General features: G+C 42.0%; 1 protein-coding gene across 1 annotated transcript in view; it reads left to right on the top strand.

Annotated features, from left to right (window-relative positions):
- The window catches only part of LOC138618282 (E3 ubiquitin-protein ligase Itchy-like), a 23,316-nt gene continuing 10,225 nt past the window's right edge, over positions 1-13,091 (top strand). The window contains exons 1-10 of the mRNA XM_069693917.1: positions 1-149; positions 3,628-3,719; positions 4,260-4,401; positions 6,343-6,467; positions 8,395-8,529; positions 8,813-8,858; positions 8,960-9,141; positions 9,567-9,906; positions 10,767-10,862; positions 12,911-13,085. Of these exons, the coding sequence (XP_069550018.1) occupies positions 3,650-3,719; positions 4,260-4,401; positions 6,343-6,467; positions 8,395-8,529; positions 8,813-8,858; positions 8,960-9,141; positions 9,567-9,906; positions 10,767-10,862; positions 12,911-13,085 (1,311 nt within the window). The 5' untranslated portion in view covers positions 1-149; positions 3,628-3,649. The remainder of the gene's footprint in view (positions 150-3,627; positions 3,720-4,259; positions 4,402-6,342; positions 6,468-8,394; positions 8,530-8,812; positions 8,859-8,959; positions 9,142-9,566; positions 9,907-10,766; positions 10,863-12,910; positions 13,086-13,091) is intronic.

The raw sequence follows: 13,091 nt of genomic DNA on the forward strand, positions 1-13,091 counted from the left end.
TCACGTGACGCGAGCTTTGCGAAGATGGTGGAAGTTTCTTCTTCCTTGAAGTGAAACACCGACTGAAACCCAAACATCCCGCAGAGCCGAGGCTGGGAGGGACACCGCGGCGTCCCCGCTTTAGGTTCCCAGCGTCCCAACGGATCCGGGTAGGTGTTAGAAGACGATCACTGCGTCTGTTGTCGGTGATATTTGTTTTGGTTGTTGTTTTTCTCGTAGCCGTTGGACTTTGTGAGTTCCAGCCAGCCATGATGATGATGACACAAAGCTAGCTGGCCGGCTACTCTCCGGGACTGGCTGTCAGAGCTGGTGGCCAGCTGACATTCAACACGTACTCGGCAACTCCCAACAACCGCACAGCTACGGCAAATATAGCTGCGCGATGTTTTAAGAGTCCGGGGCAGCTCGCCAGCTGACCGGGACATGCTGCTCCACGCTGCACGGCTAGCTGAGTTAGCGGTAGCCCCCCTGTCTATTCCCAGTTGGATTAAATTATGTAATCTGAACAACGTTTGTTAGCTTAGCGTGCAATAAATGCACGGACGACGGGCTGTATCTCTTCAGATACGTACTGAGGGGAAAAGTGCGTCACGCTCGGTTTACTTGGCTTTACGGAGCACAACACACTTTAACAGACTTTTATAAACGAGCCGCTCCTCAACACGACGGTCGTGTGTTAAACCGCCGGGAGGGCAGCACTACGTTTTAATTATGATTCATCATTACTGGTGTCAGTGAACCCGCTTTAAGAAGGATTTTGCAGATGTATTTTATAAGCACACTGGTTGAAAACACAGCACCTGTCAAACGGCATTATTGAGATGATGCAGGTTTCCTCCTCTTCAGTGTCTCCTACCAGCAGCTGCTCCCGGTGCATAGTTTCGTCTCCTCAGATAATAGTTTTCCTGTCTGTTTTCTTGGCTGTTATGGAACATATTTTCACTGGTTTATCACCCATTACAATATCTCTGACGTGACCTCTGCCTCTGAATGACGTCACTTGTGTTTCATTTTCATCAGAGGACTAGTTTGTCAACACCTCAGACGTCAGTAATTCATTACGTGCACGCTTGTAACAACTCGCCCTATACTTTAATGATTTTAGATTTCTGATTGGAGATAGGATGACTCTCTGTTGCTCCTCGGAAGATTCTTGGGTGTTATTTTCTTGGAGAAATAGAAGAACCAGTTTGTCCCTTTTATCTTGTAGTGATACTAAGCTTGTCATGAGGAAAGTATGTTTTGATGATATGCAGCATTGTTTTGCCCTCTTAGTCATGGCGTAAACGGTGTACGAGTTAACTCAAGGTAGTCTCGGCGATACAGGTGTATCTTATTGCTGTTGAGAAAAGATGCTGAGAGGTTTAAGGTCATAAGAGAGATTTGTGCGATATTGCTCATAGTTCATCTGCACACCAGAGCTCTATAGCAATAGGAGATGGAGCCATTTGAGCTCAAATTTAATTTAAGATCCCCCAAGAAGCAATTTCCTGGCCTGTGATGTTATTGAGCTGGTTTAAAATTAAAAAAAAAAAAAATCCAAGCCAAAGCAGACCTTTGTAGAGTTTAATATTCAGCAAATACCCTCATCTAAAAAACACAGTTGCCCTGCTTGCGAGGCTGCAAAGTCAGCAATTGCTATGAATTATTGACCGAGACCCTGGCAGTAGCCAAAGTGAAAATTTACCCAGGAGCTCCTCACTTTCTCCTGCTCTGCTATGTGCTTACTGGAAGACATAGACTGAGGTCTGAGGATCATGCATTATTCAGTGACGCAACGAACCAGATTCAAGTCAAGATCACAGGATCTGATTCCTGTGCCAGTGTTTGCCCTTTCCTGTCTCTTTACCTTTGACATATTCTTTAGTAGTGCAGCTTAGCTGGCATTGGAGTTCCAGAGATCATATCATACAGTCAAATAAACATTACATAACCAGCGTTTCCTTTTTCAAAGGGATCATTATGCCCCACATCATGTGTTGCTATTCTCAGTGCTTCTTTGAATGGAATTAACATCACAGCTACACTGGATTTGATTATGTGAGTATTATTTAAGTAATCTGGAACTGAAATCTTAAACATCACGTGTTGGTGAGACCCACAAGGCTTCGATCTAAAGCTGCCAATACAATAATCAATGTTTTTTTCAAATCTGACCAAGGCCAATCCTGCAAAGAAGAGGAAAAACATACACACCTCTCCATCATTCCTCCAAATCTCAGTTTTTACAGAATTGTTGGTTGGCACCCATTCATAATTAATTCATGATCCTTTTATGGGGAGTTGTTATAATGTAGGAAATCACAAACTGAATTAGTAGTAGATGACTTGGTTTTTGAGATGATGGTTCAGGCTGCAGGATAGACCAACATGTTCTGTGGAAATATTTATTCATCGAAGTATTTCATGTTTTCGGTTTTGTATGTGGCTCTTTGCAGTCAGGAGTATTTGGGCCTCAGACGCAGCTTTGGAACGCAGGCACATGTTGTTATTTAGAAATCAGTTTAAAGTTGAAGATGCTACAGTGACGGTGCGGGGTGGTGTACACAATTAGCACCCGCCAGACTGCAGGCCTGGCTTTTGTCTTTTTTACACCTTAATGGTGGAATTTGTGTCCCATTCACACGACGACCTGACGGATAACTCTCACACAGTGCCTCTCTTTGCTTGATGTGATGCTTCTCTTTACACTGTTTGTTTTGAGTCAGTCTGTTCCCTTATTCCTATTTTTAATGCAGATGTTAACAGGTGAGAACTGGGTTTAGTGTGAAAGAGATTCTGGGAAGGAAGTGCAGTGAATAAATGAAAGGTCTTTATCTATGAAAGTTGACGCTCAAGTTAAACTACATTATTTTGGCAGATACTTTTCTCCAAAACGATCTACACTATGTTCATAGAAGGAACGGTTATAGTGGTGATATTTCCTGTAAGTGACATGAGCTGTTACTGAGGCTCAGTGAGGTGACTTTGATCTAGTTGAGACGTGATGTCTTTGTCTTTTCTTACTTTTCTTGCACTGTAAATATAGCCAGGAAAATACCGCATGCTTCAGGCACAACCTGATGAAAGCAGTAAAATGACATAAATACAGGCAAAACAAGTGCACATGTGGGAAGTGCATTAGAGGTAATTGAGATATAAATAATGATATGACATTCATGTTGTCAGCATTAGATAATGTGTTGATCGTGATTTGCTTTATGCTTCTTGCAAGCCTCTCACAGAGACTGTTGTGCAGTCAACATCACGCTTCTGAATGAACTGTACTTGAGTCCATTCATCTCAGTTTGGTCTTATGTGTTGCCAAATCATAACAAATCTCTTCTCGGGATCCTATGCATAATTCTAATATTTAATGGAAAGCTGATGCTTTTTAAAATAATTAAGGTTGTCACTTCAATTGTATTGTTTGTCTGTTTCAGGACGCTTTAAAACCCCAGAGTTCTTTTTATTATTGACATAGGGGTGTACTTTGTTGTTTTACTTGTTAATTGTTAGAAGTGTATTTTTGCAAGTCTTTCATGTTCTGGGCTAAATACACTGAATGATCTCATCAGTGTGGTGTACATTTGCAGCAGTGGGAAAGTGATTCATCACCACCCTAACGATGTGTTGTCTGTGCTGCAGGCCTTCATCCCAGCCCTATGTCATGGCCAGTGGAGCCACTAAGTCGGTGACTTCCAATGGTTACCCTATGAAGGCACAGCTACAAATCATTGGTAAGTCTTCAGTCTTTATCAAAGTGGACAGAGGTTAAATTGAAAAAACAAAAAACAGGTTCACTTTTTTTTTCTTTCTTTTTTTCTATTTCTTTGTTTTTTTCCCCCCACACAACATGTGTCACAACAGGAAAAGAGCAGGTGGAAATAATGAAAGAAAAGCTGATTGAATTCCGTTTAGCTGCTTTCGTTTCAGGGTTATTGTTTTTAGTAAAACTTGGGCTCTGCATTAAATGCCTGCTGCCTCGTCTTCATCGCCATGTGTGATAATCTTGTCTTTATCTATCATGGAAGTAGTTTACATGATGGACTTTGAGGGTAGTTCTTGTATGCTTCACTTGCCGGACACATTTTGCACTACTAAAGTTTTAAAATCCTCTTTTTATTGCAGTCATGTTCCCCTCTTTAACTTGAGCTTTTCATTTAAAAAGGCCTGCTTATTCACAATCTCTCATTGTCCCTAAATTACTGTTGTCATAGTTCTGCTTTCTATCTCCTACATCTGACTGTCCGTTATGTGGTCTCTTCTTCCTGTTTCAGTGCTGTCAGCAAAACTGAAAGAAAACAAGAAAAACTGGTTTGGTCCCAGTCCCTATGTGGAAGTGACAGTCGACGGGCAGTCTAAGAAAACAGAGAAATGCAACAACACCCACAGTCCCAAATGGAAGCAGCCGCTCACTGTGTGAGTGAAACTCTTGCCTTGATCTCCAGACGCACTTGACATTTGATCACAGTTATTGTAATCAGACCTTTGCTGTTGGTGCTCATAAAAGAGACTTGTGTAAAATCGTACCAGTACTTGAATGGCAAATGTTTGGTCTTGCGACTGAACACACGGTGGATTCTAATGTTTAAATGGTCACAGAAAACATCTAAGAGTCAATTTACTCAGCTTTGCCAGACACTGCACCTTAATTATTACTCATCCTAGTGTGTTAAATGTCACCTGTCTGGTGTCTCGGGGAACTCAAAACAACTCTGTTATTTACAAAAGCTCTAATAACTTTCTATTTACAGCTTTGACCTCAGCACACATTTTATGAGTGTAGACTTTAGAACTGTTTTACCTCTAAGAGTTTTTAATGACATTTTAGCACTTGTTGAATTACAGACTCGAAACATCTAAACTATTGCTCTTTAGTTACAAGGCGTTATTGATGCAGTATACAAAATATTGAAGGTTGCTGAGGAAAAGTAGCAGCATTTTAGCATTGTTAGCAGTTTGAAATGACTTTAGAAGTACTTCATATTCATAGCTTATAGCACTCAGCTCATAGTCATCAGTGGCTGTGCTGCTGATTGAAGTGAGCACCACTGTATTGTCTAAACACTTTCACAGCTCATTTGATGGTTTTATTCTCCAGAGTCCAAACTAAGTGATTAATGAAAACGGTGTGGTAATTTGGGTTTTGGCTGAGAGGAAGACCTGTTATGTGAAACATTACTGCTGACTCTAGTATTTGGCATTGCACAACATTATTTCCAAGGCAAACTGCTCAGAAATCGGGGTGTTCCTCATATATACATACATACATAAAGAGAAGACCTTTTAAAATTGTTATGATATTGCTGGTGTAACATTTGATCGGTTTCCAGATGTTTTTCCTGCAGCAACCTTTTATCTGAATGAGTCATCAGGTCTTGGCTTTCAGGAGGGATTTTCTCTTCTGTAGTGCAGCTCTGAGTTCTCGATAATGGTGTGTGTGTGTGTGTGTGTGTGTGTGTGTGTGTGTGTGTGTGTGTGTGTGTGTGTGTGTGTGTGTGTGTGCGTGTGCGCAGTTTAAAGGAAACACAGAGATTTCCGTGTTGCTGGAATTGGCTTCTACACGCAGGTAGAATCCCACTCAGTGTTGAGAGAGTGTGTCCGGTGCATTTCCAGGAATCCTGTTTCGAAACAGACTTCACATTTAGTGCACACACTTGCAGTCTAACATATTCGCACATCAGATATCCTCTTAATTTTAGCCTGTGCAGGATCTTCTTCTGTGCCCACTGACCTTCTTAATATAGAGTTCTCCTCCAGTTTCTTTTCGACCCGGCGGGGCAGAGTTATTATGTAACAAGTGTTTACTATGGGATGTAACCGGACCGGAGCCCATGAATCCACAGTGTCTTTTCCTGGGGCCACTGATGGTGCTCGCTAAACAACTGTCATAGTGATGGTTATAGACCCTCGCTGTCCCTGAATAGCTTCTGAACTTCATTGTCAACGGTTTTCGCCAGCTAAATAGATTTTTCAGTTGTCATCAAACAGCTTGTAATGGTGTTCATTATGTGCATTAATTGATGGTAATGGAGGCATCTTTCAGGAGTTTGTCCTTCAAGTGTAATCACTCACTCTCATTGCTTTCATTAATGGCAACTGTGTGTGTAAAATTGGACACAAATGTTGGGTGGGAGTTGTATAAGTAGTTTTTCTGTTTGTTTATTTTTTAAATGCAGATAAACTGAGAAAGAGGAACTCGTGCTCCCTGAAAGGCAGCTGAGTGGAAAATGTTGTAATAGTACCTCATAGTACCACCCCGGAGGGCTTTTCGATATCAGATCATCAGACAATAGCAAGGCAATCATTTCTTTCATCCACATGCATTGCGGGTATCGGCTGAGCTGTTTGTTTCAACAGGATCGTGACTCCATTCAGCAAACTGGTGTTCCGTGTGTGGAGCCACCAGACCCTGAAGTCAGATGTGTTGCTAGGCATCGCCACCCTGGACGTCAGTGACACACTCAAGACTAACGACATGAAAAGTGAGTGAATGGGTGGATTTTTACTTTGATACGTTGGTCCCAGATGACATTCATTCAAAAACTATACCTGCAGTCTTCATTGTGGGTACATATTGTATTTCTATTGTTCAGAATTTCCGTTTATAGCCTTTAGCAGCTTGATTTTAAAGGTCTATTATTTTACACTTTTCTGTTTTGTTTTTTTATTTGCAGTGTTGAAATCCATAAGATGTTTTTGTGGTTATAAGAACCAAAAACCATCTCCATATCTTAACCTTCTCTCTGGAGCTCAACCAACAACAGGCTGTTTTGTGTCTGCGTCTTTAAGGCGAGATTGATATCATGGACCCTCTATTCTGATTGGCTGACTCTTTTCTGAGTGACACAGGCCTAGATCCGCTACCGGTTTCTTTCGGTTTTGTAGTTTGCTCGCTCTGTGACGGAATGACACCTCAGTGGTTTCTTCCACAGAAAGGTTGGACAGTGGGCTGAGGACGGACATGTGAAATGAGTGTGAGTTTGTCACGTCACAAATTCAAGGAAGTTAAAACGGCTCGTATAAACGGCACAATTGCCGATTTTGGGCTGCTGGCATTTCCCGTTTAACTGGGCCTTTGATACTGTCACAGTATTTCTATAGTAGCTCCTGGGCCTGCTTTATGATTAAAAAAGAAATGAAAATCTATATTTATACGATCCTTTAAATCCTGATGCATGATTATGTGCCAGTTTCAACTAACAATTGTTGCTGGAAGAAGCGTTGTTCTTTTAACGAATAAAACTCATTCAGACTCGATTGTCTACTTAAGATGGATGAATGGTAGCGAGTACATCGCTTGACTGTTAATCTCAAAGGCCTGCAGGGCTTCCAAAACCATAGTGGTGTGTCAGACGGTAAAAAGATTGTAAATATACTGGAGTGCTGTGTGAAACTGAATTCTTCTGATCCAAACATCTGTGTTGTCCAATATAAACGTTTTTGTGTATGGACTATGAGAAATGGTAATCTGTCTTTTTAATGACATCTTCCATGTTAAACAGTACATATTGTTGTAGAAATACAGCTTGGGGGTTATTTCCATGATTTTCCTGTTGATGAAGTTTGAGTTTCTGAAGGTTGATCTTTTGTCTGTTCTTCTCTCATTTATTTTAAACCGCTGTTGGAGCTGCCAACAATGTAAACTGTATCACTTCCTGCCCACAAGAGCTTTTGGCTAAGACTTGTCTGGTGTCTCTGTGGTGGTACAGGTTTATAGCAGTTTTAAAGCACACATCAAAGTTATTTTAATTGAACTGTTTGCGGTTGTCAAAGCCTCTATAAAACCATCAGCCAGCCCTTAAAATACATAAAGTATTTCAAAACACTTACAGCTGTGGCTAGTCACTTTTCCTCTGTAGGAAATAAATCAGTGCCCCTCCACTTAACATTTCCACAAGAGGCTGCTGTTTTTATCATCTGCTTTTGCATTGGTAGATTTTTGGGCTGTTTATTTTTGGTTTATTTCTCATAAAGACTTCAACTAGATTATTTTGTATGCAGGGACGCTGTCCCGCAGCGCTAGTGACGGAGAACTCGGGTAAAAAAAAATATATCAGATGTTGAGAGCTGATTGATGTTCCATGTCAGAGCAGGAAAATGTTCCTCCTATGTATTTAGAAAATTAGTTGGAATTTAAAGCGTAATTTCTCTTTAACCTAAGCCAAGAAAAGACTACTGTTGGTGTTGTGCTTTTGTCAGGATGTGATTTAAAATCAACTGGTGGCAAAACTAACTTCTGAAGTTATATCTTAATGTAAATCTACTTTTAAATGCTGCTTTGACTTTGATATTTGAAGGGACAGTGCATCAAGTCACTGATTGGCCCAAAGTGTCCCGACTTCATTAATAGCAGGCGGTATATTTCAGATGCCATCGTCTCACTCTGACCATACTGTCATTTCCCTGTAGTCTCTGAGGTGGTGCAGACCTTACAGCTGTGTGCAGACAGAGACCAGTCAGATGTGGTGGGAGACCTGTCTGTCTGCCTCGACGGCATGACTGTCGACCCCGAGATGTTCGCTACGGCCGAAGCCGACCATCACAGTGAGTCAACGCAGAGAGTTTCCATCAAAAGCATGTTTGAATGACAAATACGCAAAATATTCAAACTGTTTAGTGAATATACTTTAATTCTGACAGTATCGTGTCTTACTTGTTTGAAGTTGAAGGATGTTGGATAAATGAGCAAAACACCTATACTTGTATCAACAGTACGAACACATTAGATAGCACATTCTATTGTTTGTTTGTTCGTTTGTTTGTTTGACAGGCTTTCTTATGGGAACTCACATTTCTAATTCAGTTTTGTCGTGTGCTTTTCCTTCAGGTACATCAAATGGAGAATCACAGCCTAATGGGGATCATGCCATCAGGTACAATATCCCACCTTCAGTCAAATTTCACTCCTGTCAAATTTGTAGTTTCTTCTTTTTTTCCTTTGTTGTTTATCTCCGTCCACCATCCTTCCTCACAGGCGCAGTAGAGACAGCTCTCCGGCCGTGGATGGCGTAGAGCACAGGTCTTCCCCCGGTGGCCGCAGGGCAGCGAACAGCACGGGGTCTCCCTCAGTGTCATCAGGGGGCTTGAGGCCTCTGCGACCACCCAGGCCCTCCAGACCTCCTCCTCCAACACCCCGCAGACCCACCTCCTCACCAGGTCAGACATTTACAGAAGGACATGTACTTTGATCACTTCAAGACACTTAGAAACTAAGAACAGGGGGGAGACAAAGATCAAGCACTTTTCTCCTCCACTAACTGTGTACAATTATATCAATGTCAAACATTTACCCTGAGGGTAAGTAGGGGGTTGAGCTTACACTCGACTCGCTCTCAATGACATTTTTTTGTACAACCAGTTTACTTCAATAAGAGCTGTTTTCAGACAAGGCTACACTGAGGAATGCACGGATAGTTAGGCTGAAGGGAAAAGTTGTTCTTTTAAGTCAGCTGTTATGTCATAGCCAACTCAAACCAGACAGTTACGTTTGTGCATCTTTGTCACATATCTGTATCTGTACTTGCTGCTGCCCTGGTCTGACGGTCTGTGATGAGCTCTGTGATGCTTGAATCTTTCTTTAGCTTCTTCCAGTAACGGTTCTGCTCCAGCGGACGGCAGTGACAGTCAGTCAGGTTGCGATACACCGGTGCGAACATCAGCACCCTCCACGGCGCCCTCCACGGCACCCTCCACGGCACCCTCCACGGCACCCTCCACGACCCCCTCAACGACCCTGTCAACGGCCCCCTCAACAGCGCCCTCATTGGCCCCGGACTCAAGTCCGTCGGCAGGCTCGGACAGGAACTCCACGTCGGCTTCCAGCTCCGGAGCTGCCGCAACCAGACAGCCGACCAGCAGCAGCATCACCCCTGCTGTCTCTCCCAGAGTCCCTGCAGTCAACTCCGGACCGATGCCTCCTGGGTTAGCTCTCATGTTGTAGTGTTCGCAGACCTAAGGGAGATTTTGTTAAACAATCATAAACGCTAATGCCAGTTTATTATGTAAGGAACATAAAAGACTGGCAAGTATTATCTAATTTCTCAATGCCAGCTGAGCAATCATTTTACAATAGTACCCAAGCCCGCTATTTTATAAGAGTTGCTGCTTTGCATGAAGAACAGAGCCCAAGAAACAAAAGAAAAACAGTTGAGCTACATTAATTGAAATTGATTAATCGTTTGGAAAGTAAGAGTGGTAAATAGAAATAGTTTGAGCAGTGAATGTGGTTGTGTTATCAAACTCTGGATTTCATGTATTGCAGCTCAACAAAAACACACTAATGAGCCAAAGCTTAGCGAGCATCTATTGATTCCTGAAGCCATCGAAGGATACATATAAGTGTGCATATTAAAAGCACAGGGTTGTATGAAAACAATGGAAATCATGATAAAAGTGGGGATAGACAGATGTTTTAGACTTAAAGGGTATTATTATCAATAGAAAAAAGCTGACATGTTACTTGTTTGTAGAAGACAGCAGAAATGTATCTGAACAGTGATTCCGTCAAAAGGTTTGTCACTTCTTTTCCATTCTGTGATTGTGATGAACCCGCTTCACGGTCATCACTGCCTTTTCCTTATTGTTACTCTTTTGTTTTATTCAGGCTGTAATTCCTCTCCTTTTGAGCTGTTTTATTGTCGTCACTGCAACCTTCACTGGTTATTCGCTGCGTCTGTGGTCGTATGACTCTTGTTGAAATTGCTGTTAAAAATCTATGCGCAAGCTAAATAGCTGAAGTCATTGCCAAATGTCCTCAAATTTATTGTTCTCCTTTTATCTAGATGGGAGCAGCGGGTGGATCAGAACGGCAGGTTGTATTTTGTTGATCACGTGGAAAAGAGAACAACGTGGGAACGGCCTGAACCACTGCCCCCTGGGTAAAAACTCCTTTCTTTCTGATAGTTCTTAGACACAGTATTATTATTACAGTATTATTGAGTATTTTCCTTTTAAAATACCTGATACTGGTTCACGTCCTGATTTCGCAGCATGCTGTTTACATGCATTGTTAATGACAGTAGCTGCTGTCCACTGCTGTTCCCATTTCTGACTCCGGCTCAACAAATGCCATTCATCTTGTAAAAACCCTTGTCTTGGGCAGAGCTGAAGGGAGGCATGTCTTTACTCTTACCTTTTGAATGAGGGCTGTTGTTTGCGCTGAGCTTCCAACATCAAACTCACTTCGTCTGGCCATTGATTGTTGATCTTTGTCTCAACAGTCTGCTCGGTGTTTTGCTCTGAAATGTTTGAAATAGCTGTGGGAGACTTATTATATGCTAGCTTTTCCTGTCAGAGTTGACTTTGCACCTCCTTTTTATTTTATTTTTTTGAAGCTCTTTCACTGTAGTCATCTTTTCATGTTTCCTCTGTTTCTATTGGAGCATCTTACCTCATAGTGCCACGTGTTTTACCAGAGCGTTGTACCAACATTTTCTTCTTCTCCTCCTTTTGATGGTTAATGGTGGCTTGCAAAAAGCGTTTAGGTACATTACTGCCACTTTGTGGCACTAGTTTTCTGTTACCACCAGGCATCTATAAAAATAAGGAAAGATGTATTTTTTAAGACAAGACGATAGTCGCATAAACTATTGAATTTCTTTTTATAATTAAATAACTTCTCAAAAATGTGAAAATCATGACCTATCCGTACTTGCAAAGTGTATTAAATACAGTGGTACATGATCATCAGAATGAATTGGTTACAGATGTTGGTGAAAGGTAGGATTGCCCATGCACTGGTACAGTTGTTTTAAAGTCTTTATTCTTGAGCTGTGATGCACGTACCTAGCATTTTTTTTTTTTCCCCACTCCTCCATTTAACCCGGTAATGTAAATCCAATGGGCCATTTCTACCATAACATAACCCTTTCTGCTTTCTCTCTAATGCGACAGTTTTATTTCTACCTATTTTCAAGACTTTGTTGACATGGCTGGTTATTAAATACAGTTGTACCAAGTTTGGTACGAAATTAGTGTGGCCTGGTTAAAAGAAGGACACCGGACACCAAAATAAATGTACATTTTATGTGGCTCCTTTATTTCCCCCGACTGCGCTCTTGCAGCACAGCATTAATTTGGCAAATTTTGAAAGTACAGAACAATGTCTGTGACAGCAAAATGAAACAATTGCTTTCCACTTAATTATGACTACAATATACCAGGAATGACAACTGGAAACAAGAAAACTTCAAGGAAACACTATATTTAAAAGCTACATAGAACACAACAGCAGTGGCTTCCTCCTGTCAAGCAGAAACGGAGAATCTGAGATGTGTAGGTGGCATTAACTTCTACAGGAACACCAACATTTTCAAAGAAAATAAAGAAGTCAGTCGTATTTCAGTGCGCAGCCTGTGTGCTCGGACCCGCACATCTGGAACAGCTTTCGTCTCCTCTCTAAACGAGGCAGACGCATACAAATTAACACAATGTCTCAAAACGGTTAACAAACCCAATTACGAGGTGATTCGGGATTTATCAGCAACTTCTCCCGCTGCTTACGCTGACCTGTCATTTGAGTCTTTCCCTTCAGCGCAATTTGGATGCCAACCGCTCGTGCTCGGTCCTCAGCAGCCTCTAATTCCCGGGAGTTGACGCTCTCTATGTTTTCATCTCACGGAGCTCCGTGCTCTCGAGTATCTCACGCTTCACTGCTCTGCGACAGCGCGACCAAAATAATAGAAGAAGCCATCACTGATGAAGCTGCATACAGCTGTAGATCATATATATCAGGGACAGTACCAAAAACCTTCCTGACCCTACTTCACCTGGCTCCATATGTGTAGCAATTTACATAAAATAATCAGTGTGATATTTAACTGGTTTGAATTGTGCATGGCTTTGAGGTGCTTTAGTTTTTTATCCAGTCTGACCGCAAACACTCTTCTTCTTTCTCCCATTCTCTCGTCCTCCCCTTTGTCTTCAGCTGGGAGCGTCGTGTCGACCAGATGGGCCGGGTCTACTTCGTCGATCACATCACACGAACCACCACATGGCAGCGCCCAACAATGGAGACAGTGCGCAACTATGAGCAATGGCAGCACCAGCGCAGCCAGCTGCAGGGCGCCATGCAGCAGTTCAACCAGAGGTTCATATTCGGGGTGAGA

This window comes from Brachyistius frenatus, unplaced genomic scaffold, assembly GCF_029030835.1.
Source record: "Brachyistius frenatus isolate BFR_SWC_R1_liver_20210118 unplaced genomic scaffold, ASM2903083v1 Contig_16, whole genome shotgun sequence".
Lineage (NCBI taxonomy): Eukaryota > Metazoa > Chordata > Actinopteri > Embiotocidae > Brachyistius > Brachyistius frenatus.